At 38.1% G+C, this 27,815-nt stretch overlaps 1 protein-coding gene across 1 annotated transcript in view; it reads right to left on the bottom strand.

The window, feature by feature from the left end:
* Window positions 1–644: 644 nt before the first annotated feature.
* Window positions 645–27,815, bottom strand: part of TMX4 (thioredoxin related transmembrane protein 4) — a 123,312-nt gene continuing 96,141 nt past the window's right edge. The window contains exons 7-8 of the mRNA XM_036750830.1: window positions 11,983–12,046; window positions 645–5,037 (exon numbers count right to left, since the gene is read on the bottom strand). Of these exons, the coding sequence (XP_036606725.1) occupies window positions 4,727–5,037; window positions 11,983–12,046 (375 nt within the window). The 3' untranslated portion in view covers window positions 645–4,726. The remainder of the gene's footprint in view (window positions 5,038–11,982; window positions 12,047–27,815) is intronic.

A 27,815-nucleotide genomic window follows, 5' to 3' on the forward strand; every position in this document is an offset into this window, starting at 1 on the left:
GGTTTAGGCTAGTCAGAAGTCTTGAGCAATGAGGCGACATTCTGTATCGCTGAGGTTTGCTAGAATTTTAGGTATATCTTTGGTCAGGCTCAGACCATCCAGAGCCACAGCAGAAAAGATGGGGGAGGGGAAAGAGAGGAGAAGAGAGAGAATAGGGAGGCAGGGAGAGGGAGAGGGTAGAAGGAAAAAAAGCCAACCTTGTAAAAATTACAAGGAAGAGAGGGTGAGGAGAAAGACATAGGAAAGGGAGAAGACAGGGAGAGAGGCAGAAATAGCAGAGAGAGGGAGGGAAATAAAGGACAAGGAAGGAAAGTGGGTAGGGTGGGGGAGAGTAATCAGTTATCACTGAATGGTAAAAGTCAATTTTAACTAAGCCAGTATGCTATCGTTCGTTTCCAAAAGGGTGAATGTCATGTGGAATCTTTCATGCAAAAGTAATATATTTTGAGTACAGTCTTTGAGATAACTATTAAGTTTTGATGTATTGATGTTCAAATTGTGCCTTGCTTTCTTATTTTAGCTTTTTACCCTCATTTGAAACTGTAAAAAAGAGTGATATCATAAATTCATAAGATTTACACAAAACACCATGAGGAAAACCAAACATTAAATATCACTATATTAAAGAATCAAAAGTAGCCACAAAGAGTTTAAATACTAAATTTATAAGGTATTGCAATACAAATATGCAATAGCATGTCTGCTGAACTTTAGTATAAAAAGATTGCATTTCAATGAAAAAAAGCTATGTAACATAAATATCATTCAACATTTATAGCCAATACAAAAATGTCAAAGCTGCATGATTCACATACATTAGTTACCTTCTACTTCAAACTTTATAGTAAGTAAGCCAATTAGGAGAAAAGTTTATAGTTTATATATTTCACATGCTGGTAATTAGCTTAATGATGTTAACAGAGATGTGCTTTTCCCAAAGATCTCCTATTGCTAATTCCCAATGAATCATGTAATAATACTATATTAAATAAGTTAATTCTACATTTCAACTTTTCAAAATAAGTTGTGGTTTTCTCAAGTGAATCAACACACATGAATGAGGTAAACAGAATGTAACAATAAAATAATTTTACTGTTGGCACAGAAGATAGAGGCAAATATTTTTGAAAACCTTGGCAATGCGGCAGATTGGATAAACTATTCATCTATAATACTGATAGAAATAACACTTCAATATTGTATTGAGATGAAAGACACCCAAGAGAAACAAAATATCCATTTTAGAACAAAGCACCAACCTACTACGTCTTTTCCCTCTCTACCCTGATTTGTCTTCTTATGACATAATCATCCATCCAACAAACAAATCATGTATTTAACTTATCTTGCCCAGTCTTTACTATCTCCTACCCCTTTCAGTAATCCCTTCCCCCATCACTTAAAACAGTTTGTTTACTACTCAAAGACTGACTCATAAAATGTCAGATATTTAACACAAAACAACCCCACCCCCACCCCGTGCAATTAAGTGGTGGGCTGGAGCATAAGCAATTTCACAGAACACACACAGAAATACTATAAAAATCAACAAGGTTTCTTTGCTAGCAAATAATTCAGAATTGTTCTTTGAAAGTCAACCAACCCTTTTGAAACTACAATTTCAACATAATATAACATTTATTTTTCATTTCTTTACATAATTTAGGTGACCTATAAGTAAATGGTGATCAAATGAACTGGAAATAAGCAAAGATTGCACTGCAAGACTTCCATGCTAGAATGATGCTCACCCTCCGATCTTTCTTTAAAGCTTGAGGTGAGGGTAGGGGAAGTCCTATTTCACTTTCAAATAGAGATACAAGGGGAGGAGTGGTTTATCCATAAACCCAGGTTTAAACTATGAAAATCTGAAATAATACAGTAGAAAGATGACTTGGGGATCTCCAAAGAACTATTTGTTTTATCCAGTCACCACTTTAAAGGACTATATTCCCCCACTCCAAAAACACAATTACTCTATCACTTAGCTATCATATCAAAATGCATTTTATATCATCACAAAGAGTCAGACACAACTAAAATGACTAAACAACAATCACAACACAAGTACTTTAGAAACTATAGGATTACAGATATAGAGTGAAAACGGTCCTGGATAATTTACTCTGGATATTATCTACTCCATCCACTCTTTCATTTTATAAATGAGGACTATATGGCCCATATAGATGACGTAATTTGCTAAAGGGCACTGGGGTAGCTTGTAGAAAATCCAGAATTCAATCCCAAATCTAGGGCTCTTTCTATGGGCCAAATTTATTTTAATTAATTAGAAAGGCTATTGGTATTGGGTAGACACAGTAACTGGGAAAATGTTATCTCCTTTAAGGAGAGATGAATAGTAGTTCTGCCAGAAAAAAAAAAAAAAAAACAGGAGATGGATGGAGTGAAGGTCCAACAGCTTTGAGATTTCTGAAAGCTCCTAAGACTATATAGCTCTCAAGAACAAAAGGGCTAAAGTACCAAATTTTACCTTTCCCTAGATTTTAAATCATTGGGGAGTAAGGATCAAGTCTCTTTTCTGGGATATATCAAGTACCTAGTACAACATTAATATTAAATAGATGCAACTGATGATCAAAATCACGTAAGATGAATCAAGTGCCTGCTGGGTACATGATACTTTCTGGGCCATTGAAATAAGTAGAAGGAATATATGAAAATTCCATAAAAGAAGTAAACCTGTGATCCATGTACTCTGACCCTCAGCAAATGCTCACTACCTAGGATACAAATGTTTAGTCACACATAAACATGGATATATAACATTTAACTGCCTTAATTCCTCTTTAAAATGTATGGAAGCCACTAAAATGTGTTTCCTATTCCCTTGAAAGAGTTTGTTTCTATATCTACCCTGCAACAGCAAAACCATAAAATAAACACCCTAAAAACCATGGGGCTGTAGGAGCTTAAAATAAACCCTACAAATTCTTCGAATAAATCCTTTCTTTTTAATCATTATCTTTCTTCTACCCCCACTTCCCCCTCTGCCACCCCATACTCTGTCCCCCAGGTAGGGAGGAAGGGGAGATTACAAACAACAACAAAACCTGACTAACTTTAAAAGATGTAAACTAATCCCAGCTTCAGATTTTATTTATTTTTTAACAATAAAAACTAGTTTTGTGCAAGTCCTGTAATACTTCATTCAACCATAAGAGGGCAGAGATTCTCACAATCCCACACTAATTTCTTTGTTCTCAGCTCACCTAATGAGTGCAATCTGAATAGCCAAATGTGTATCTAATTCATTTTTAAAGATGACAAAATAATTAATGGATTTTATAAAATTCTGCTCCTTTCCTTATGCACTCTAGTGCATCTAAAAAAAAGGGGTTTGGGGGTGGGGATAGGTCCTACTTTGAGAATCTATGTACAACTTGGTTCTGATTTTTTCTATTTCTAAAAAATAAATCAAGTAAAAAGACTTCTTTTTTAAAGAAACTAAACCCCTGGGCAGTTTTAATAAGTCAAGTATTGAGAAATTTACAAAGATGCATTTCTTTGTAGGATTAAAGAGAGTTGGGGGGTAGGTGGGAAGAGAAGAAACCCATTTCTCTCATTTCCTGCTCTAGATTTTCACTCATTCTTTCACCAGTCGGTCAGTTTACTAAAAAGGAAACCATAAGTGGCTTTTTAGTTGTTATGATTACTAAAGTAGCTCAGATGGAGCCAGGGAGCTGCTCTAGAATCATACTGCAGTTCTCTGCACACGACTTGCTTGTATTGGCAGGACTAAGAGGATTTACTGGCTTCAAAAAGAAGACTTCTCAATGAAATATTTGAAAGGGGGTGGGCAGGAAGATTGGCTTTCGGGCCAAAAAAAAAAAAAAAGTTCTCCTCCTGCTAAATGACCACTTCCTTCTGAATCTCTGAAGGTTACAAGTCATTTTCAGCGTTTGCTCGTCAATATTTCATTGCCTGTGGTTTCTGATGATCTAAGCCCCCTGAAGTCATAATAAGCTGGGCTGATGTCACATTAACTTGGATGCTGCTCCTCTGCATAGCTGGTGTGGCATGTAGCAAGCCCAGTCTTTGGCCCGTCCCTGTTGTCACAGTGCACTCAGTATATTTTCAAAAGAAACATTGAGAAGGAAAAATAAGAAGTAGAAAATGGAGCATAATGAAGGAGCTTCAGTGAGCAGTGATGAGAGTTAAACCGCCATACCCACAGTTCCTTTACTAGGATAACATTCAGGGGCCTCTCAGTTTCCATCTCAATGAATACCTATTGACTGACTGCATTGCCTGTTGTTTTCCATACGGTTCGACAAAAATACTCAAGACCAAATAAGGAAGTGAGACTTCTGCTACAATTCTTAGGGCACATTTTGTTATTGCTGATGTGTGAAGTCAAGTATGCTTTCATCTCACGTGGCTTAGAGCAATATTTCTAGAGGATATTAAAAAGAAGTGATGGCCACCTATTAAACCAGAATTTCCTAACCCCACAGACTTTCATATCACAAATCTCCAAGCAGAATAATAGGTCATATTTTTGATTTTGATTGTCATGCCTAAAAGATTCTCATTACTACATGATGGTTACTGTCTTTTAGGACTAAATGTTTGTTATGTATAAGCTTTTAAGAGAGAAGCTGGCTCATGCAAGACAGATTAAGAATTTGGCTTCCACTGTAGACCAGAAGGGCAATTGATACATTTCTTTGGTCCAGTTTGCTGGAAATACCTTCACAAAAAATTACTGCTCCCCATCAGCAACATGACTTTTGCGCTGCCTCACTGAGCTTTCAGCCTCCGTATCAGTCAACTGTTGGTCTGGGACGTTCCCTGCATCTTCAGTTGCTGATCCTTCATCCACTGCAGAGTCCTCTTCAGAGGTCTCATCGTTTGAATTGGTTCTTTCCTCTTCTCGTTCTGAAAGGTCTTCTTTGTCTTCTTCTGCCTCTGAAAGGTCATCTTTCTCTTCCTCTTCATCTGAAAGGTCTTTCTTTCCTTCTGAAATTCCTAGATCTTCAACTATAAGAGCTTCCTTCTCCTTTTCAATCAACTCTGTAAAGAAAAATAGAAATAAAAATAGCTTGCACTGAATACCAAATCAGCATCCAGTCAGCAACCAATCAAAACTGTTCAATACTTTAAAAAAAGCAGATTTCAACAATTCTACAATATATTCCAGTTTATATATTAATCAGGTGTTTTGTTTGTCCTTGTCTCTAATCTTTCCTGATTTTTATTTATTTCAGAGACTTCTAACTGCTATCAAAGACTTGTTATATTTTCTTATGACATTACTCACTCCTATTCTAATCTTAAATATTACAAAAGTCATATTTCTATTCTATTCCTAACATAATTTAAATTCTACAGGACACTCTTATTCTGCCTTAATGAAAATAATTAAGAGCCAACACAGAACCATAGACTTAAAGATGGAAAGCATCTCAAAAGTCATCTAATTCCAACCCCTTCACTTTACAGATACAGAAACTGACGACCAGAAACCTTAAGTGACTTGTTCAAAGTTATGTTAGGTAGCAGCGAAGATGGCAGAAAGTGTGAGATGTTTTCAACAGCCTGAGGCAATGTATGAGACATAGTAGGTGACTGAAGAGTCAAAGATGACTTTCAAGCTTCAAGCTTGGGTGACTAGGATAATGGTTATGTTTCTAAAAGACAGGGAAATTGAGAGTGGGAGGCAGGAGAAGTTATTGAGTAGAATTTTGAGTATATTAGTTTGAGGTGCTGGCAAGACAAGTAGGTGAAGATTTCTGGCAGTCAATTAGGGATAAGTGACTGGACTTCTGTCTGCATTTAGAGAAAGAACTGATCAATAGAAGTATGTATAGAATGATTTTACACATATATACACATATTTATGTCTAATGATAGCCATTTATAGGGTGAGGGGAGGAGTGAGAGAAGAATAAAAAGAAAAACAGATAGATGATAATTTTAATATATATTTAAAAGGAAGAGCAAGTTGAACACAAGAGATCTGTAGTTTCATGTGCAATCATCTTTTCTTTCTATCCTACTATGGTATGGAAATACTTGTTTTATTTCTTAAGTTCAGAACAAAATAAATAAATGGGAACAGTAAATAAATAAATAAGTACAAATAAATAAATAAATAAATAGATGACTAGATAGCTAGATAGATGAATGGAGGATCAGGCAGGATATAGGTATCATATGGGATAACTAGGTAGGACAATGGATAGACTACTGAACTTGGAATCTGGAGGACCTGAGTTCAACTCTGACCTCAGATACTTATTAGCTGTATGACCTGGGCAAGTCACTTAACTTCTGTTTCCCTCTTTTTTCTCCTCTATAAAATGAGGATAATAGCACCCATCTCCCACCAGGATTGTTGTTGAGACTCAAATGAGATATTATTTGTAAAGTGCTTTGTACAGTGCCTAGGACATAGCAGACTATGCACCATAATGTTAGCTATTAATATTACCTATATGGAGGTGATAACTAAACCCATGAGAACAAACAAAGCTACTAAGGAAAAGAGTGTAATGAGAGAAGATAAGGGGTCCCAGGATATTTGTCTTGATTAACACCCATACCTAGAAGGCAAAAGAAGGATGCACTAGTACAGGAATGGTCAGATAGGCAGAAGGAGGACCAGGATCTCAAGCAGTGTCAAAGAAGCTAAAGGAGGAGAAAGCATACAGGAGGAGGGCTGGGCAATGTTTCTGAATGATGCCCAAAGGTTAAGAATGATGAAGATTGAGAAAAAAGCCTTTGGATTTATCAATTAAAAGGTCATTGGTTAATTATTGAAAAACCAGTTCCAATAGAATCATGGGTTCCAAGCTGGAACGCAAATGTTAAAGAGCATTAGGAATAAGTGAGTGGTGATAAGGTATACTCTTATTAGGCACTTAGCAGGAAGGGGGATATAGGATGATGGCTCCAGGGATGGGCAAGTGTAAAAGGCAATCAGTGAATGGGAAGATCTTCCCCGCCCATTTGAGTGGGCTTTGGGGGTGGGGCTCTTAGGGTCCTGGGGGGAGTGGCTAGGACTGGAGCCAATGGAAGCCTGTGGTGGGAGGAGCTTGCTGAACAGTTGGAGCAGAGCTAAGAGGCAGTTGGTGAGGCAGTTGGTGAGAGCAGTTAAGAGCTGAAGGAGAGAGGAAGCAGTCAGCTAGCTGGAACACAGCTTGAAAATTGCAGTGGAAGCAGCAGCGATGGTGGCAGGCGCTACAAAAAAGCAGGACTGACCCTTGTGGAGACTGGAGAGTGCTGAGCAGGGGCTTGAGGCTAGTGGGTGGTCTTCTTGCTGGAGGGCCCTGGCATTGTGGGGGGGAGCATCAGTATGGCTTGGCTTGCTGCCATAATGTTTTTCTGTGGCCTCCTGGTCACTACTGTGAGATGGGCATACTGGTTTTGGAAGGTTCTTGCCAGGATGTTGAATTGGAGAATTGTGGGTCTGCTACTTTTGAGTTTCAATAAATGCTTTAGCTCCTCTGCCTTCTACTTAGAGAATTCCTCATATCCTTTGATTCTGGACCATTCAGGCATATTCATGGTTATCTTTGAAGTCATGAATTCTGCCTTAATGATATAGCAAATCAAAGGATTTTTTTTGTTTTAATGGATAGGATAAACTTGAGCACATTTATAGACAATGGGGGAGGAACCAGTGAATGAAGGGAGAATGAAGATCAGAGGGATAGAGGGAATTCTAAAGTAGGCAAGCTTCTAAAGGAGACTAGAGTAGATGAGAGTACAAGGGAGGGTGTCAGCCTTGGCAAAAAGATCCTCCTCCTCTTCGGACACTGGAGCACAAGGAGAGGATGAGTGAAGATAGAGATATTTTAGAGTGTGGAGGACTGGATGGAGATCCAAAAAGGATGTTTTTAATATTTTTAGGAAAGATAGGGGAGAAGTTTTCTGCTGAGCCATGGGAGAGGTGGGAGAAGAGTTAGAGGCTTGAGGAGATAGGAAAATTAAGATAAAAAGGAGAGTGAGAAGTTTAAAGGAAAGATCTAGGCAGTGACATTAGACATAAGAAATCATGATGGGAGTGGGGTAAAGGAAGGAGATGAAAGAAGAATCACAGATGGCTCCATGGAAGAGTTGGCACATCAGCTGGGACTTGAAGGAAGGGAGAGATTTCAATCAATGGACATTAGACAGGAAGAAGGTCTATTCCAGGTTTAGAGAATAGTGTGAGATGGAGAAATAGGAAAGCATAGAATGAAAACAAGGGATGGAAAGCATTCAACTTTGGCTGGAATACAGAGTAGAAGCGGAAAAGTTTGACATAAAACTGGAAAGGTAGTTTGCAACTAGACTCTGGAGGGCCTTCAAAGCTAGGCTAAGGAGTTTAAATTTTTTATTCAGCCAGCAGCAAGGGAGCACTGAAAGTTTTTGGGTAGTCATAATTATCAAAGAAACAAAATCAAATGTAGATGTTCTTAGACGTATATATCAAGCTTTATCTGAAGTGTTAAGAATATGATTTAGACAGCATCAGAATTAGGAAGACCTGGGTTTAAGTCCTGCCTTGGAACATATAACTCATATGAACCATGAGCAAGTAATTTAATCCTTTTGGGTGCTGGGAAAGAATATCAATTACAAAAAGTTTCTAATCAGCACCAATAGATGGAGGTTTTACAACTGCTAGTTTCTGACATGAATATAACCACAGGTCTAGAAAAAAGAGATTAATATACATTTTTCCTTCTAGTTTCTGAAATTTTTCAGAAGTCAGTTCCATTCTAATTGAAAGGTTTTCTTCTCTGTCCTCACAAAAACAGGAATATGCAAACAAAACATAAAATTTGTTCATCAACTTATGCTTACCATTATGATAAGAATAATGGAAAATCATCTAGAATGGAATAGCTTTTAAAATTTGGGGAGCTATAGAGAAAATGTCTTCCAATATTGTTAAATCTAAAATCAGGAGAAAATATACCCAGAAGATGGCGGCTGGAAATCAGGGACTTACGTGAGCTCCCTACCACGTCCCTCCAAAAACCTATAAAAATGGCTCAGAACAAATTCGAGAACTGCAGAACACACAAAATAGCAGAGGGAAGCAGGGACCCAGCCCAGGACAGCCTGGATGGTCGATGAATGAGATCTATCATGCACGGAGCAGAGGGGAGCAGAGCTCAGTGTGGGAGGCAGCAGGACCAACCAGACCAGGAGCCAGGCAGGACAGGCCCTAGAACCCTGAATCAGTGAGCTGTGGCAGTTGCCAGACCTCTCAACCCACAAACACCAAAGACAACAGAGAAGGTTAGTGGGAAAAACTGCCGGGGACAGAGTTCGAGGTTCGGCCACTGCCCCAGGGGTAGCAGGGGAGATGTAGCTACAGAACTACAGCTGCAGTTACTTCCGGCCCTAGGTCCACGTGGTGGGAGGAATTAAGTGGCGGATCAGAGCAGGAGTGCAGAGCCTGCTGAAGATTTGCATCAGGTGCGGACTGGTGGTTCTTGGGGAAGGAGGAGTGCTGGTGTGGCAGAGCTGGCTGTATAGAAATAGCTCTGTAATCAATGGCGCATCCCCTCAAGCTTGGAACAAAGTACTCTTTGCTCCACAAGCAGCCACACCCCAACGAAAAACTCAAGGGTCAAGTAAGTTGTCTGGGATCATGGCCAGGCAGTGAAAACACACCCAGATTCAGTCTCAGACTTTGGAATCCTTCTTTGGTGAAAAAGAAGACCAAAACATACAGCCTAAAGAAGTCAACAAAGTGCAAGAGCCTACACCAAAAGCCTCCAAGAAAAACATGAACTGGTCTCAGGCCATGGAAGAGCTCAAAAAGGAGTTGGAAAAGCAAGTTAGAGAAGTAGAGGAAAAATTGGGAAGAGAAATGAGAAGGATGCAAGAAAACTATGAAAAACAAGCCAATGACTTGCTAAGGGAGATCCAAAAAAATACTGAAAAAAATATTGAAGAAAACAACACTTTAAAAAATAGACTAACTCAAATGTCAAAAGAGCTCCCAAAAGCCAATGAGGAGAAGAATGCCTTGAAAGGCAGAATTAGCCAAATGGAAAAGGAGGTCCAAAAGACCACTGAAGAAAATACTACCTTAAAAATGAGATTGGAGCAAGTAGAAGCTAGTGACTATGAGAAATCAAGATACTATAAAACAGAACCAAAAGAATGAAAAAAATGGAAGACAACGTGAAATATGTCATTGGAAAAACCACTGACCTGGAAAATAGATCCAGGAGAGATAATTTAAAAATTATTGGACTACCTGAAAGCCATGATCAAAAAAGAGCCTAGATATCATCTTTCAAGAAATTATCAAGGAGAATTGCCCTGATATTCTAGAGCCAGAGGGTAAAATAGAAATTGAAAGAATTCACAGATCACCTCCTCAAATAGAACCCAAAAAGAAAACTCCTAGGAACATTGTTGCCAAATTCCAGAGCTCCCAGGTCAAGGAGAAAATACTGCAAGCAGCCAGAAAGAAACAATTTGAATATTGTGGAAAAACAATCAGGATAACACAGGATCCGGCAGCTTCCACATTAAGGGACCGAAGGGCTTAGGATATGATATTCCGGAGGTCAATGGAGCTAGGATTAAAGCCAAGAATCACCTACCCAGCAAAACTGAGTACCATGCTCCAAGGCAAAATATGGATTTTCAATAAAATAGAGGACTTTCAAGATTTTCTCAGTGAAAAGACCAGAGCTGAATAGAAAATTTGACTTCCAACACAAGAATCAAGAGAAGCATGAAAAGGTAAACAAGAAAGAGAAATCATAAGGGACTTACTAAAGTTGAACTGTTTTGTTTACATTCCTACATAGAAAGATGATGTGTATGAGTCATGAGACCTCAATATCATAGTAGCTGAAAGGAATATGCATATATATATGTGTATGTGTGTGTGTGTGTGTGTGTAAACATATATATATATACATATGTGTGTCTATGTGTGTATATATGTAGGTATATATACATATATATGTCTATATATATATATATATATACACACACACAAAGGGCACAGGGTGAGTTGAATATGAAGGGATGATATCTAAAAAAGTCAATTTAAGGGATAAGAGAGGAATATATTGAGAAAGCGAGAAAGGGAGAGATAGAATGGGGTAAATTATCTCGCATAAAAGTGGCAAGAAAAAGTGGTTCTGTAGGAAGAGAAGAGGGGGCAGGTGAGGGGGAATGAGTAAATCTTGCTCTCATTGGATTTGACCTGAGGAGGGAATACCATACATACGCAATTGGGTATCTTACCCCACAGGAAAGGAGGAGGAAGAAGATAAAAAGGGGGGACGATAGAAGGGAGGGCAGACAGGGGAAGGAGGTAATCAAAAACAAACATTTTCGAAAAGGGACAGGGTCAAGGGAGAAAATTCAATAAAGGGGGATAGGTTAGGAAGGAGCAAGATATAGTTAATCTTTCACAACTTGAGTATTGTGGAAGGGTTTTACAGAATGATACGCATGTGGCCTATGTTGAATTGCTTGCCTTCTTAGGGAGGGTGGGTGGGGAGGGAAGAGGGGAGAGAATTTGGAACTCAAAGTTTTAAAAACAGACGTTCAGAAACAACAACTACAAAAAAAGTTTTTGCATGCAACTAGGACATAAGATACACAGGCAATGGGGCACAGAAATTTATCTTGCCCTACAAGAGAAGAAGGGAAAGGGGGATGGGAGGGGAGTAGGGTGACAGGTTGGAGGGCTGACTGGGGAATGGGGCAACCAGAATATACGCCATCTTGGAGTGGGGGGAGGGTAGAAATGGGGGAAAAATTTGTAATTCAAGCTTTTGTGAAAATCAATGCTGAAAACTAAATATATTAAATAAATTTTTAAAAAAAGGAAAAAAAAGAAATATACCCAGTATACAAGTAAACAGATTGCTTAATGGTGAAAGGCTCAATTACATTTAAGAAACCAAACAGAAGAAACTTCATAATGATATAAATGGGCACCACATCATTCCAAAGACATGGTATACATTAGCTCATAATGCTTACCAGACTGATCTGTTCCATCTCTTGGTTTAGGTGGACAAAAGCAGTCTGCAAGTAAAACCAGTATCTGCAGGAAGGAATAGAAAGGATGTGATTCAAGTTATAAAATAGTATTAATACCCAAATTACTCAAATTATATATTGCTCCCAAAATACAGGTATTTATTTCTAAATAAATGATCAACAGTGAGCAATGGTAAAAGAATATTTAAATATTTTAACAGCCCCTCAGCTTCCCAGACTCCAATTTCTACCTTCTCCAATAAATACACTCTATGCATGACTGCTGTGGTAATCTTTCTAAGCCACTGCTTAGATCATTAATTTTCCTGCTTAAATCTATTCAGTGGCTCCCTCCTCATCTATAAAATAAAGTATGAATTTCTTATCCTAGCATGGAAGGCTCTCCATAACCTGATTCCAACCTAGCATTTCAGGCATATTTCACATGCAACATTCACTTGTTCTGTTTCCTAGCCGAATTGCTCCCATCCCCCTTTCTTGTCCTGCACTCTTTTTCATTTATGCCTTTACTCCAGTCATTACGAATTTTTAGAACAGACTCCTCCACATCTTTAGCTGTTGAACTCTTTCTTCAAGGCCCAATTCAATTGCAGTCTCTTGCTGGAAAACTTTCCTAATCTCCTTTACTGTGAAATGACCTATCCCTCCTCAAACATCTTCTAGCATTTGGTTTGGATTTTTCCTTTGCATTTAGCACATCTGACCTTGTGTTATAGTTAGGTAAATATATCTAATCTCCATGGTTCCCTATTGCCCACCAGAAAAAATCTAAACTTCTTTATCTGATAATCAAGAACTTCCATTTGGTACCACTCTACTTAGCTGATTGAGCTGGTGGTGCAATAAATAGAGTACTGAGCCTGGAGCGAGGAAGACCTAAGTCCAAATCTGGCCTCAGACATTTACTAGCTGGGTGACCCTACACAAGTTTCTAAATCTTTCTGCTTCAGTTTCCTAACCTGTAAAATTGGCATAATAATAGCACCTGCCCTCCAGGGTTTGTTGTGGCGATCAAATTAATCAATATTTATAAAATGCCTGGCTAAACTTAAAGAGCTAAATAAATGGTACCTACCATTATCATCCTCGCTGTTACCTTTTTATCCTCATCTAATACTTCATCTCTCCACATATTCTATGCACCATTCAAACTGGAATGCTTGTTATCTCTTATCTTGCCCCCTTCACTCACTTTCCTGCCTCTGTTCCTTTTATCATGTGGTCCTCTATGTTGGTAATTATCTCTCCATCCCTGAGTTTGTTACTTATCTTTTAGAGCCCAATTCAATGTCCCTTCCTCTGAGAAGTATTCCTGAATTCCCCAACTGCAATGATCCAAGAATTTCAATTCTCCAAATTCATAACCATCAGAATTTCCCCCTGAAACTTTTTTCAGAAATCCTGTAATTAAGAATTAAAACATAATTTGAAACAAATGGGGAAAGATAGGTAATGCTGCAAACTGAATAGCCTTAATAAATTATATCTTCTCTCTATGATAATAACATTGCAAATAAACTTGTAATTCTTGGTTCCAGTTTTTTTTAACTCTGTTTTGTTACTTGGGGTTCTGTGTATTCTTTTGTCATTTCATCATTACCACAATTCAAACAGTAATACCATTTCTTTTTAGTCCTTTGTTCATAAGAAACTAGATAGTAGCTTTAGGGCAGGGGCCCAAAGCTAGGACTATGACACTGAAAGTGGGGTCTTGGCACACCCCCTAACTTTCTGTGGGTCTTTATCTGTAAAATAAAGGGAATTGTGATGATCCTGGATTCTTGAAGGCTATGTCAGTGGAGCATGAACACTGGAAGACTGTACCATACTAGATTAGTTTCAAATAAAGTCCCAGTCACTGATCATTTCTTCTTTACAAAAGCTAGTCTTTTGAAGTATCTCAAAGCATATCACAACACGATAAATTCTTTGGCCACGGCAAATGGTGAAACAAAACAAAAAACAAAAATACAAACTAGTCCTCAGACCTGCACTCTCGTCCCCCTCTACTTTTGCAGTGATGTTAGCAGAGTGACGGTAAAGAGGGCAGAAGGTCTTAAGGATCACACAACTTTTACTGCGCATAAGCATTAACTATTCTAAATTCTAAATGTGAGATATTTGCCCAACATCCAAAGATCTGACATTCTTCAGGAAGGACTGAATTAGATCAGTCAACATTCTTCCTGTGATTAGAACAAGACTCAATGAACAAAGATTTATCAAGTCTCTACTAAGTGCCCAACTCCATGTAAGTTCGGGAAATACAAATACAAAAGTAAGGTCATAATTAGCAGAGTTGGTTTTATCATGTTAGGATACTTGATCATCTTGCACCGCAATGCTCATGATAAACATTTAGAAGAAACATCCACAAAGACCATTATAGCCTAGTATCATGTGTTTCAGAGAATAAGCAGGGCCAGAAATTCTAAAACATGTATGTTAGTACTCAGTGACTTCAACACAAAGGATGTGAAAAATGTGGAAGGATGGCGAAAAATGTGTTGGAAAATATGGTTCAAGAAAAAGAAAAAAGAGGTCAAAGGTTTACACGTTATACAAAAGCATCCAGTCCACCTATCCTGAATGTAAGTGGGTTGAATGTGGTGAGCCTTCAATAATGTCACCAAAAGCAAAATTGATTATATAAAAATAAGAAATGCCCGGTTACTGATCTGGAAGTATTTCCTGAATCAGCTGTGTGTAATCAGACCATTGATAAACAGGAGATCAAAATCAATAACAAACAAGAATAAAAATGAGAGGCTATAGAATGCAATCTATGCACTTTCAAAATGACCTATTCAAATGACATTTGGACAACAAGAAATATGAAACAGGAAAAAAAGTCACAGGTTATCATCATTTTTCTATGGAAGAATTATGAAATGTAAACTGACTATTCGAATGAGAAAATAATGATTAAGAAACTGCTGCAAACAGCAGACTTTTCAACTCTTGGCCAAATGGAGACACATGGCAGCACTACTTTGGAATATAAACTCTTTTGTACAATGGTGGAAGACTCAAAGTTTTAACTTTATAAAACAGTGAGAAGTAGTGGAATGACAAAAAAATTTACAGAAAGCTCAGAGAGACTTGATCTTGAGTGCATTTATGGGTAAAACTGGGAGACACAACAAAAAAGCAGATGAAAAACTGAGAAGCTATAAAGATTCCCCCTCCACCCTGATAAATGACAGTGGAGCTATTTGGACTCTAATATCACACTTTTTGATGAGGGGGTCAATTATAGCCCTAAAGAAAACACAAATGGGAAGGGTGGTAGGTTAGTCCAAGTATGGAATGAGTCTGTGCCAGTAGGCAAAATCTGTAGGACAATTAAGGATTAATTTTCAAGATTTCTGGGAGACAGGATACGAAAATGCTTGGGGAAAAAACACAAATCTTATTATTACAGAAAAAAGGTGAATGAGATAAAGATCAACAAGTATAATTCATATGCCTACTTCCCTACCTCTAGAAAAACTTTATGAGAATAACCTAGGTATACAGATAGCATCTTTGGAGAAGGTAAGAGAAGAGGACAAGAAGCCCAAATGATGGTCTACAGCAGACTACATTTTTATGCTCCCCCAGCTGACTAAAAAGTGAAGAAAATAAATGTTTCCATGGTGTTTATCGTTTGATGATCATATGGTTAAAAAAATCTGATTCAACATAGCAAAGTGTTATCTTAAGGCAAGAGTTTTGAATATGGAGTGTGTGAACTTGTTTTCAAAAATATTTTGAGAATTATATTTTAATATAATTAGTTCCTTTATAGTCCTATATATTTTATAAATTTTAAAAAATTATTCTGAGGAACCCATAGGCTTTAGTATATTGGCAAAGGGGTCCATTAAACACAAAAGGTTATTAATACTTTGGAATATTTGTAAAGAATTTGGACTCTTCACCAGCACCAAGGCTAACGAGCAAAGGAGTATATCTCATATGCCTATGTTCAAATCACACACGATTCATTTAAAGATGTAACCACAGAAATAACTTTGTTCCATTATTCTTTAATTATTAACATCAAACAGGCATTAAACAGGAGACATATGTTCTCTAAAGGTGTTTGCCACTGAAATGAAGAATGTCAAGCACAGAATCCAAATGGGAAAGGGATTCCCTAAAGATAATAAAATCCTCCAAATGTTCCCATTTGAGGATGATATTGACCTGATTTCCTCAACCCTTGTAATACTGCAGAAACTTTTGAAAAGAATCAATCCATAGACACTCAAAAGAATCTGGCCTAACTTTTTACATAAGTGCATGCATGCGCGCGCACACACACACACACACACACACACACACACACACTCTTTTCTCCCTCTCTCTCAGTAGATGGAGAATGTCTATTGTGCAAATGATGATATCCAGTAAGAAACACAGCCTAGAAAGCTAGTTCATCAAGACGTAATTCACGAAAGCACACTATAGAAAACATTAGACTTGGCCCAGAGTTGAATTTGAGAAGAAAAGGTTCGGTTGCATGAGAGAAACCATGCTGCATTTGTGAAGATCTTGTGCTTCACACTGAAGTAAAATGCCATCTTTTAAACAGAGTGGTGCTTTATGAGCAAAAGTAATACAAAACCTCAATATCTGAAGAATTAAAGTTGTGGATTACCTAAGAGGCAAAAGAGAAGTAGATGGTGTTTGAGTAGCTTGGAACATACAACCAATGAAATATTGTGCAGGAGAAGCAGCATAAAGGATATCATCTGAGGAAAAGGTCATGGGAAGACCCCACATATTCCACTGGTATCCACACAATAATGTCAAGAGAGGTGGAAGAAAACAACCTGCCACCCTGACCAGACTCATTTGGAGGATTTATGGGAGGATATAAATAGGAGTTATAAAGATGAATGCTAATGCTAATGGCAAGCATTTATATAGCACTTTAAGGATATTTACAAAGTGCTTTGCCAATATCCTTATTTTATTCTCACGACAGCTCTGGGATACTAGCGTTATAATTATCTCCATTTTACGAATGGGAAACTGAGGCAGAGGGATGTAAATTGATTTGTCCAGAATCACAAGGCTAACAAATGTGTCTGAAGATGAATTTGAACTTAAGTCTTCCTGATCCCAGGTCCAGTGATCTATCCACTATTCATCCCAGCTGCTTCTCTTGGAAGGAGTACCCACATCACTGAGATCAAAGATCCACGAAAATGTCAAAATAAAATGAAGGAGTCAACAGTGCAAAACTTTTAAAGTAAGATGGCATTTAAAAAGCATATTTGTGACTATAAAAATGATCAATTTCATAAAAAAAAATTTTCCCCTTAACCTGCAAATAAACCAGTATAAAAGTGAAACTGTGTTAGCAGGAGAGATAAGGTTTTCTCTTCTTTGTTAGGATCGAAGAAATAGGATTACTGGTATTTCTGATGAAGATGGCCTTTTAAGATGGTGAGGAGTCCACATTCTCTACAAATATCTCAATAAAGCAGTATAAATATGTCAGGAAGTAAAATGATAAACAACCAAAAAAAAAAAAAGAGAAACAGCCATGAATTCCTCTATGCAGTCCAAGATTACACCAGATGACTGCCAGAAACCTGCAGTGGTTCTGAGTGGAGGCAAGCCAGGGTAGATGGGAGGCATAGCAAACATGCAGCCCAGAACTACAGCAGGAGGTAATCAGCCAGACTGGCACCTAGGAAGCTCCACCCAGGCCATGGTGAGAGAGAGGATCAGACTATCAAAGAATCAAATTCCCACAGGAAACAGATAAAGCATAACTTATCCAGCAAAATAAAATATAATCCCTTGTTTGGAGGGCAGGGAGAAGGAGGGGGAAAAGGACCTTTAACAGTATTGAGGGGAGTTGGAAGCCACAAGCAGTCTGAGTGGGGCAAATTTCTGAGCCGGGAAAGTCTGAAAGGCTGCAGGCACGAATGTGTAGGCTTGGAGAGTGCACGGCGTGTGGAGCTGCTCCAGACCAAAGCGAAAGTGGCGGCCGGGAAACCCACGTGGGAGACAGGCTGGGAGAAAGCTGGGCACCCGAAAGCCGCGGAGATCCCCAGGCCTCCCAACACAGGACGGCAGTCTATGGAAGTGAGGAGAGGCAGCACAATGCCACCAGCCATGAAAAGCCAGCTCCTTAGCCTTGCAGCCCAAAGCTATGAAATGCAGCTTCTTGAACTTCCGGGAGACATAATGGCCAGGTAAACAGCTCTAATCCCTCCCCTCCCCACCCAGAGAATTCCTCGGGAAAAAAAAGAATGCTGGAACAGAGGAGAAAAAAGTGGGGCTTCAGTGGTCAAATAGTAGTTCATTAGTCCCAGAGGGGCAGAGCCGGCAGGGGTCAACACCAGGAGCCCAGACGTAATCTTGCTCCCCCAGCGGAAGTGCCAGACATCAGCTCAAACAACAAACAGCTGAGACCATTGCTGAAGAGCAACAGTGCTGGAGAGCACCCCTAAGGAAAGAGACATCAGGGAACCAGACCCTTCCCCCACACCTCAGGAAACTGAAGGGTATAATTCTAGACTCACAATGCCCAGAATTAGAAAGCTGGGACAGAGAGCCCTGAGCCCCAAAGGCAGATATTTGTTGTAAAGCCAGGAAAAGGCAAACCAACATGAAGAAGAACACAAAAAAACCGAGGACCATTGATTCTTTTTATGGAGACAGGCAGGATCAAAATACCAATTTGGAAGACGATAGCAATGACACTATAGATACATCTGATACCTCAAAAGGTAATGTGAACTGGTCTCCAGCCCAAAAAGCATTGCTGGAAGAGCTAAAGGAGGATTTTAAAAACCAAATTAGGGAGCTAAAAGAAAATATGGAAAAAAATCCACTGATGAAATCAAGTCCCTAAAGAATAAGATTGGCAAAATGGCTACGGAGATTCAGAATCTATATAGAGAAAATGACACCCTGAGAGGCAAAATCAACCAATTGGAAAAGGAGACTCAAAAGCAAAATGAAAACACTAACTCATTAAAAATTAGGGTTGAGCAAGTGGAAGCTAATGAATCTATGAGGCACCAAGAAGTAGTAAAACAAAATGTACAGAATGAAAAAATAGAAAAAAAAATGTGAAATATCTGATTGGGAAAACAACTGACCTGGAAAACAGATCCAGGAGAGACAATTTAAGAATTATTGGTCTACGGGAAATCCATGATGAAAAAAAGAGCATTGACAGTATCTTCGAAGAAATTATCAAAGATAACTGCCCAGAGGTCCTAGAACCAGAGGGCAAAATAGTCATTGAAAGAATTCACGGATCACCCCCTGAAAGAGATCCCAAACTGAAAACACCAAAAAATATGATAGCCAAATTTCAGAACTACAAAGTCAAGGAGAAAATACTGCAAGCAGCCAAAAGCAAACAATTCAAATATGGTGGAACTACAGTCAGGATCACGCAGAATCTCTCAGCTTCCACATTAAAAGACAGGAGAAATTGGAATATGATATTCCAAAGGGCAAAGGAGCTGGGACTACAACCAAGGATCAACTACCCAGCAAAACTAAGCATAACTTTTCAGGCAAGGTGATGGACATTCAATGAAATAAGGGAATTCCAGACCTTCCTGATGAAAAGGCCAGAACTCAATGGAAAATTTGATCTCCAAATACAAAACTCAAGAGAGACATAAAAAGGTAACCAGGGGGAAAAAACCCCACATATCTTATTAATCAATAAGGGGAAATTACTTGCATCTTTGTATAGGATTATATCATCTTATGTATGTTTTATATATAGACATATATATGTCAGTCTTGAGAATGGTACAGCTATTATGATGATTGAAAGGGATACACATAGATTGTGAATGCCTGTATAAAATAATTGATATAAGGATGAAAGCATAAGTGAGAGATGTAAAAGGAGAACTATGAGAGAAGAGGTAAGGAGGTAGTAGAAAAGGGTAAATTACACCCAATGAAGAGGCACAAAAACATAGTAGAGGGAAAGAAGAGAGGAAGAAGAGCAGTATTTGAGCTTCACTGGCATCTAATCTGGTTCAAGAAGGGAATAACATACCCTGATAAGTATAGAAATCTAACTTGTCCTACAGGAAGTAGGAGGGGAAGGGGGGAAAAAAAGGAGGGTGGTGGTCAGAAGAGAGGGGAGAAGTAGCAAGTGGTAAATGATAAGATAAGGGAGGAGAATAAAGAGGGAGGATAAACTGAGGAAGGCAGCGGACAAAAGCAAAACTTTGTTGAGGAGGGGAAGGGGAAAGGGAGAAATAAAAGCATAAACAGGGGGAAACAGGATGGAAAAAAAGACACAGATAGAAATCATAACTGTGAATGTAAATGGGATGAACTCCCCCATAAAACGGAAGCAGATAATAGAATGGATTAAAACCCATAATCCTACAATATGCTGTTTACAAGAAACACATTTGAAACAGGAGGATACACACAGGGTAAAGGTAAAAGGCTGGAGTAAAATATATTGCTCCTCAGCTAAAGTAAAAAAGCAGGTGTAGCAATCCTAATCTCAGACAAAGCAAAAGTAAAGACACATTTAATTAAAAGAGATAAGGAAGGACATTACATCCTGCTAAAAGGCACCATAAACAATGAAGCAATATCATTGTTTAACATATATGTACCAAATGGTATGGCATACAAATTTTTAGAGGAGAGGTTAAGGGAGTTACAGGAAGAAATAGACAGCAAAACTATAATATTGGGAGACCTCAACCTCCCCCTTTCTGAACTTGATAAATCTAAGCTCAAAATAAATAAGAAAGAAGTTAAGGAGGTAAACAGAATTTTAGAAAAGGCAGATATGATAGACCTCTGGAGAAAACTGAATGGGGATAAGAAGGAATATACTTTCTTCTCAGCGGTACATGGCACATACTCAAAAATTGACCATGTACTAGGGCATAAAAACCTCACAATCCAGTGCAGAAAGGCAGAAGTAGTCAAAGCACACTTTTCAGATCATGATGCAATAAGAATTATTTGTAACAAAGAACCATGGAAAAATAAGCTAAAAATTAATTGGAAGCTAAACAATCTAATTCTAAAGAATGAGTGGGCCAAAGAACAAATCAGAGAAACAATTAGTAACTTCATTCAAGAGAATGACAATATTGAAACAACATACCAAAACTTATGGGATGCAGCAAAAGCAGTTCTTAGGGGGAGTTTTATATCCCTAAATGCTTACATGAATAAAATAAGGAAAAAGGAGATCAATGATCTGGGCATACAGCTGAAAAAGCTAGAAAAAGAGCAAATTGAAAATCCCCAATTAAATACCAAATTAGAAATACGGAAAATCAAAGGAGAGATTAATAAAATTGAAACCAAGAAAACTATTGAATTAATAAATAAAACCAAGAGCTGGTTTTTTTTGAAAAAAACAATAAAATTGATAAACCTTTGGTCATTTTGATTGAAAAAAAACAAAGAAGAAAATTAAATTACCAGTATCAAAAATGAAAAGGGTGAGTTCACCTCTAATGAAGAGGAAATCAAAACAATAATTAGGAATTATTTTGCCCAATTGTATGCCCATAAATTTGACAACCTTAGAGATATGGATGAATATCTACAAAAACATAAACTGCCCAGGTTAACAAAAAAGGAATTAAAATTTCTAAATAACCCCATCTCAGAAAAGGAAATTGAGCATGCCATCAATGAACTCCCTAGGAAAAAATCTCCAGGGCCAGATAGTTTTACATGTGAATTCTATCAAACATTTAAAGAACAACTAATTCCTATACTTTGTAGACTATTTGGGAAAATAGGTGAAGAAGGACTCCTACCAAATTCGTTTTATGACACAAATACAGTACTAATACCCAAACCAGGTAAAGTCAAAACAGAGAAAGAAAATTATAGACCAATTTCCTTAATGAATATTGATGCAAAAATTTTAAATAAAATATTAGCAAAAAGATTGCAGCAACTTATCACGAGAAACTTAGAGAAAAAGCTAATCGAATTATAGAGAGAAATAGTGAAATTTTAATAGTGGAGGAACCCCAACCTAGATCTTTCAAACTGAGACAAATCTAACAAAAAGATAAGCAAGAAAAAAAGATCTGAATAGAAGTTTCGCAAAATTACCTATTCTAGATCTCTGGAGACTAATGAGTGCAAACAGAAGAGAGTATATCTACTTCTCAGTGAACAATCATAAACATAATATTCACCATTCACTTTTGAAAAATGGAAAAAATAATGTATATCTACTTAACAAAAACAAAATTATATTCAAGAAGAGGATGTTGAAGAAAAGACTAAAATTAATTGCTGATTGTTGTCCTTCATGCTCGAAAAGGACCAAAACTATATCAGTACATTGAGGTCAAGGTACATTGTGTCTGACTGTATCAGATCAGATCAACATGAGCTTGGAAGGTTTACCCAAAGGTCAGGCACAAATAGTTCACATGAAATTTGCAGTGGAGGTGTCTCTAAATTTTTGCATCTCATGTTCCTTTTGAGCTACAATTCTGATTTGCTCATAAAACTCAGTGCCTTCTTTGATGAGGACATGCCATGCTGGGTGGTCCTATGCCAGTATCTCCCATACCTCATAACTGATTCCAAAGTTCTTCAGAGAGACCTTGAGAATGTCCTTGTATGCCTTCTTCTGACCTCCATATGAGAGCTTGCCTTCTGTTAAGTTCTCCATAAAACAGTCTTTTAGACAAACATATGCTTGGCATAACATTGCCAGCTCATCAGTCACACTCTGCAATAGAGTTTGAATGTTTGGCAGTTAAGCTTGAAAAAGGACTCAGTGTCTGGTACCTTATCTTGCCAGGTGATCTTCAGAATCTTCCTAAGACAATTCAAATGGAAGTGACCGAGGTTCCTGGTGTGGACTGGTATACTGTTCAGATTTCACAAGCATACAACGAGGTCAGCTCAACAGTTCAAAAGAACTTCAGTTTGACGGGCAGCCTAATACCTCTTCTCTCCCACATTTTCCTTTGGAGCCTCTCAAATGCAGAGCTAGCTCTAGCAATGCAAGCATCAACCTCATCATCTATGTGTACATCCCTGGAAAGTACACTGCCAAAGTAAGTGAACTTACCTATAACTTTCAAAATTTCTCTGTTTGCTGTAATCAATGGTTCCACATATAAAGGTGCTGTGCCGGCTGGTGAGAATCTCTTGGTGTTAACTGTGAGGACAAAATTTGTACAGGAGGCAGAGAATCAAGCCATACTCTGTTACATCTCAGCATCAGTGACTACAATGAGTGCACAATCATCCAAAAAAATCACACACCAATTCTCCCCTCCACTTCAGTGTTGGCTTGTAGCTTCTTCAAGTTAAATAATTTACCATTAGCAACAAACTGTTCACACATGGAGAAGCACTCTTATCTGTTGACATTACATCTTCTGGTAGTTGTCCTGCCTTGGGGGTCACCTCACCTGTTGAATACAAATGTTTAGCTTAGAGAGGATGTCTATTATCAGTCCAGAACTCTGTGCCACAAATGACCTTCATTATTTTCACATCCTATCTGTCTTTTCCTTACAATGACATAGTCTATTAAATGCCAATGTTCACTGTGAAGGTGCATCCAAGATGTTTTATTGCATTTAGGTAAATGGAAAATGTTACTGATCATGTGATCAAGAGATGCACAAGTCTTCAGTAGTAAGTGACCACTGCTCTTGCTCTTTCCAATTCCATTCCTCCAAAGGACTCCTTGCCATGTCTTGTAGTTGATGCCTACTCTTGCACGAAAGTCACCCAGAATTGCAAGCTTGTCCTCTTTCAGCACACTGATGATGAGGGTTTCCAGGTCTTCATAAAACTTTTCTTTGACCTCATCAGGGTTTGTCATAGTGGGAAATATGCAATGAAGATGGTGGTATGGAGCCTTCCTGTAAGTAGCAATTGTGTTCTCATGAATGTGCCATTCATTCCTGTTGGTAGGCATACAGGCTTGTTGACTAGATTAATTTTGATTGAAAAACTTATGCCAGCTTCACAGCAGTCCCCATCACTGAGGCCATTCCAGAAAAATGTGTATCCAGATCCAATTTTGGTAAGCTGGCCTTCATTTGCCCACCTTGTTTCACTCAGGGCTACTCTTTGGATGTGATACCTTCTGAGTTCTCTCACAACAAAAACTGTTTGTCTTTCAAGTCTACTGAATATCATGTTGTCCATAAGTGTGCACACATTCTGTACTGATGGTGAATAGAATCACCTTTGCAAAAGTTTAAGTATATTTTTTTTGCATTTTGATCACAGGTTGGGATCCCTGCCTGCTGCGGTAAACAGGCCAAGGTTGGGTAAAGCAGACAATTTTTGGAGTACCTTTTCTAGCCCCTTCTTCATGCCAGACAGTGAGCAGTTTGGTACTTGAAAAAGGCTGCTCAGACACCTAGGGGGCTACCAAATCCCACTGCTGCTTTAGTGCACTGAGAAGATATCCTACGGACTTGGACGCCTGTGTGCAGGGCTCTGACTACTGTTTCCAGAGTATCTGCACGTGCTGCTTTGTCACTTGACTGTTGCCACAGGACTTTGATGGGGGTAAAAATGGTAAAATGGGATGGGTGATGTTACTGACTTGCACATAAATTGGATTTAAGTGAGGCATAGTTATGTGAAGTCATCAGCCTCACACTCTCTTCCAGTCATCAGAGTCCAGTGGCAAGACAAAAGTCAAGATGAGTGGTGACAGCTTGGGATGCAATGGATGATGCTGGCATCACTGATGTCGAACCAAGTTCTAAGTGCTCTATAGTCCCCTTCATGGGCATTGGAACAATGAAGTGAAATGGAAGACAATGTGAAATATCTCATTGGAAAAACCACTGACTTGGAAAATAGACCCTGGAGAAATAATTTAAAAATTATTGGACTACCTGAAAGCCAAGATCAAAAAAAGAGCCTAGATATCATCTTTCAAGAAATTATTAAGGAAAACTGCCCTGATATTCTAGAACTAGAGGGTAAAATAGAAATTGAAAGAATCCATCGATCGCCTCTTGAAAAAGATCCCAAAAAGGAAACTCCTAGGAATATTGTCGCCAAATTCCAGAGTTCCCAGATCAAGGAGAAAATACCGCAAGCAGACAGAAAGAAACAATTTGAGTGTCGTGGAAACACAATCAGGATAACACATGATCTAGCAGCTTCTACATTAAGGGACTGAAGGGCTTGGAATGTGATATTCCGAAGGTCAAAGGAGCTAGGATTAAAACCAAGAATCACCCACCCAGCAAACTGAGTATAATGCTCCAAGGAAAAACATGGATTTTCAATAAAACAGAGGACTTTCAAGCTTTCTCAGTGAAAAGACCGGAGCTAAATAGAAAGTTTGACTTTCAAACACAAGAATCAAGAGAAGCATGAAAAGGTAAAAAAGAAAGAGAAATCATAAGGGACTTACTAAAGTTGAATTGTTTTGGTAAAATGAATAAAATAAAATTAAGGGGTGGGAGAGGAATATATTGAGAGTGTGAGAAAGGGAGAGATAGAATGGGGTAAATTATCTCCCATAAAAGTGTCAAGAAAAAGCAGTTCTGTTAGAAGGGAAGAGGGACCAGGTGAGGGGGAATGAGTGAATCTTGCTCTCATCGTATTTGACTTGGGGAAGGACTAACATACACACTGAATTGGGTATCTTACCCCACAGGAAAGTAGGGGGAAGGAGATAAAAAAGGGAGGGCAGATGGGGGAGGAGGTAATCAAAAGCAAACACTTTTGAAAAGGGACAGGGGCAAGGGAGAAAACTGAATAAAGGGAGACAAGATAAGATGGAGGGAAATAGTTAGTCTTTCACAACATGACTGTTATGGAAGTGTTTTGCATAATGATACATATGTGGCCTATGTTGAACTGCTTGCCTTCTTATGGAGGGTGAGTGGGAAGGGAAGAGGGGAGAAAATTTGAAACTCCAAGTTTTAAAAGCAGATGCTCAAAAATAAAGTTGTTTTGCACACAAGTGGGAAATAAGATATATAGTGAATAGGGCATAGAAATCTAGACATAGTATGGTTTTATATATATTTATAAATCTGTATCAAATGGTGGCCTTCACTAGTACAGGGTGGGGAGGGAGAGAGGAAGACAGGTAGGAACTCAAAATGTAGCAACAACAAAAAAAATTAAATAAAAAAAGAAAAGAAAATCAGAGAAGAGATCAACAAAACTGAAAGCAATAAAGTCCATTCAATCTATATGTAAATCTGGGGCGGGGGGCAGTCCATTGTCGTTTTTAGGGAGGGAAAAGATAGTGAAGGGGAATTAATGATATAAGGAATTGAGATTATTGTAGGATCACACATTATATCTGAAAGGAATTCCAGAGGTCATCTAGTCCAACTACAACTTTTAAAGATGAGAAAATCAGAGGACAGAGATCTTTAGTGACTTATCTAAGAACACAAATGTAGTAAGTAGCAGAGCAGGGATTTGAACTCAGGTCTTCTGACTCCAAATCCAAGATTCTTTCTATTGTATTAGACTGACTCTTTATTACAGAATAGGAGGCACCAGGGTATACTGGGTAGAGGGCCAGTCTTGAATTTTAGAATCGGAGAGGATCTATCCTATAATTCATATTTTTAAGAATCTCTAAGTTTCTTTCAAAGCTTGGCTTAATCACAACCTCCTAAGAGTCCTTTCCTGATCACCTCAACTTCTAATGTTACCTCCTCCACATTCACCTTTTATTTACTCTGTATATATCTTGCATTTATTTATATGTGTATAGGCTGTTTCCTTTACAGAATATAAGGTCTTCAAGGTCAAGGAATGTTTCATTTTTTTTATCTCCAGTGTAGTGTTTAGCACATGTCAGGGCTTAATGAAAGATTTCTGACTGACTGAATACAAATCATGTTATACAGTCTCCTCATTTTATGGAAAAGTTAAGTCCACAAAAGTTAGAGGAATTGTCCAGGGTCACACAAAGGCAGCTAGTACCTGGGCCAATGCTGGAATTCAAGTTGTCTTGGTTCTTTCCCCTAAACTATGCTCTCTCTGTAGATAAATATATAGATATAGGTATCTCTATATTTACACACACAGACACACACACACACATACACACACACACAAACACACACACACGCCCCTCTCCTGATATAAGGACCTGTTCTTTCATAAGCTCTGCATTGAATGTCAATGTTCTCTATCATTGAAATGCCTGTTATTTCTTCCATCTACATAATAATTTCAGAATTCTTCTCACAGTATTGCTAAAGAGGGAAAACACAAAAATATACTTGCCTTTTCCAAACAGAGAGTATTCCCAGGAAATCAATTAGTCACAGAAAACAGAATGGCTCAATAGCAACTGATGAACAGTTGACTGGAAAGTTTAAATATGTTAGCATCAGTATTTTTTCTGATGAAAATATTTTCATTTTGTCTATGTAAATCTTTTCACAGTTCTGATACTATCATTCTACTTTCTCAAAAATCTGCAATCATCATATCATATTATATAATATTATGTAATAATATATTATATTATTATTATTTATTATATTATATATTATTATAAAAAATCTCTATTATTTGCCAAATAAAGTTCCAAGTCCTTACTTTGGTATCTAAGAGCCTCTACAATGATTCCAATTTACATTCCCCATATTCCCTCCATATACCTTATACTCAGTATACTACGAATATGCTTTCCTGTATTTTCCTACAACTGTGCCTTTATTCATGGTACTCCCATATTATGCCCTTCTCCCAATTTCTATCTTTTAAAAGGCTCAGATAAAAAGGACTCTTCTTCCATGAAGGTTTCTGTGATTGCCTTTCCGTCGCTGCTCTAGCCCTCATCTCAAAATTGAAAGTAATTT

Source organism: Trichosurus vulpecula, chromosome 3, assembly GCF_011100635.1.
Source record: "Trichosurus vulpecula isolate mTriVul1 chromosome 3, mTriVul1.pri, whole genome shotgun sequence".
Lineage (NCBI taxonomy): Eukaryota > Metazoa > Chordata > Mammalia > Diprotodontia > Phalangeridae > Trichosurus > Trichosurus vulpecula.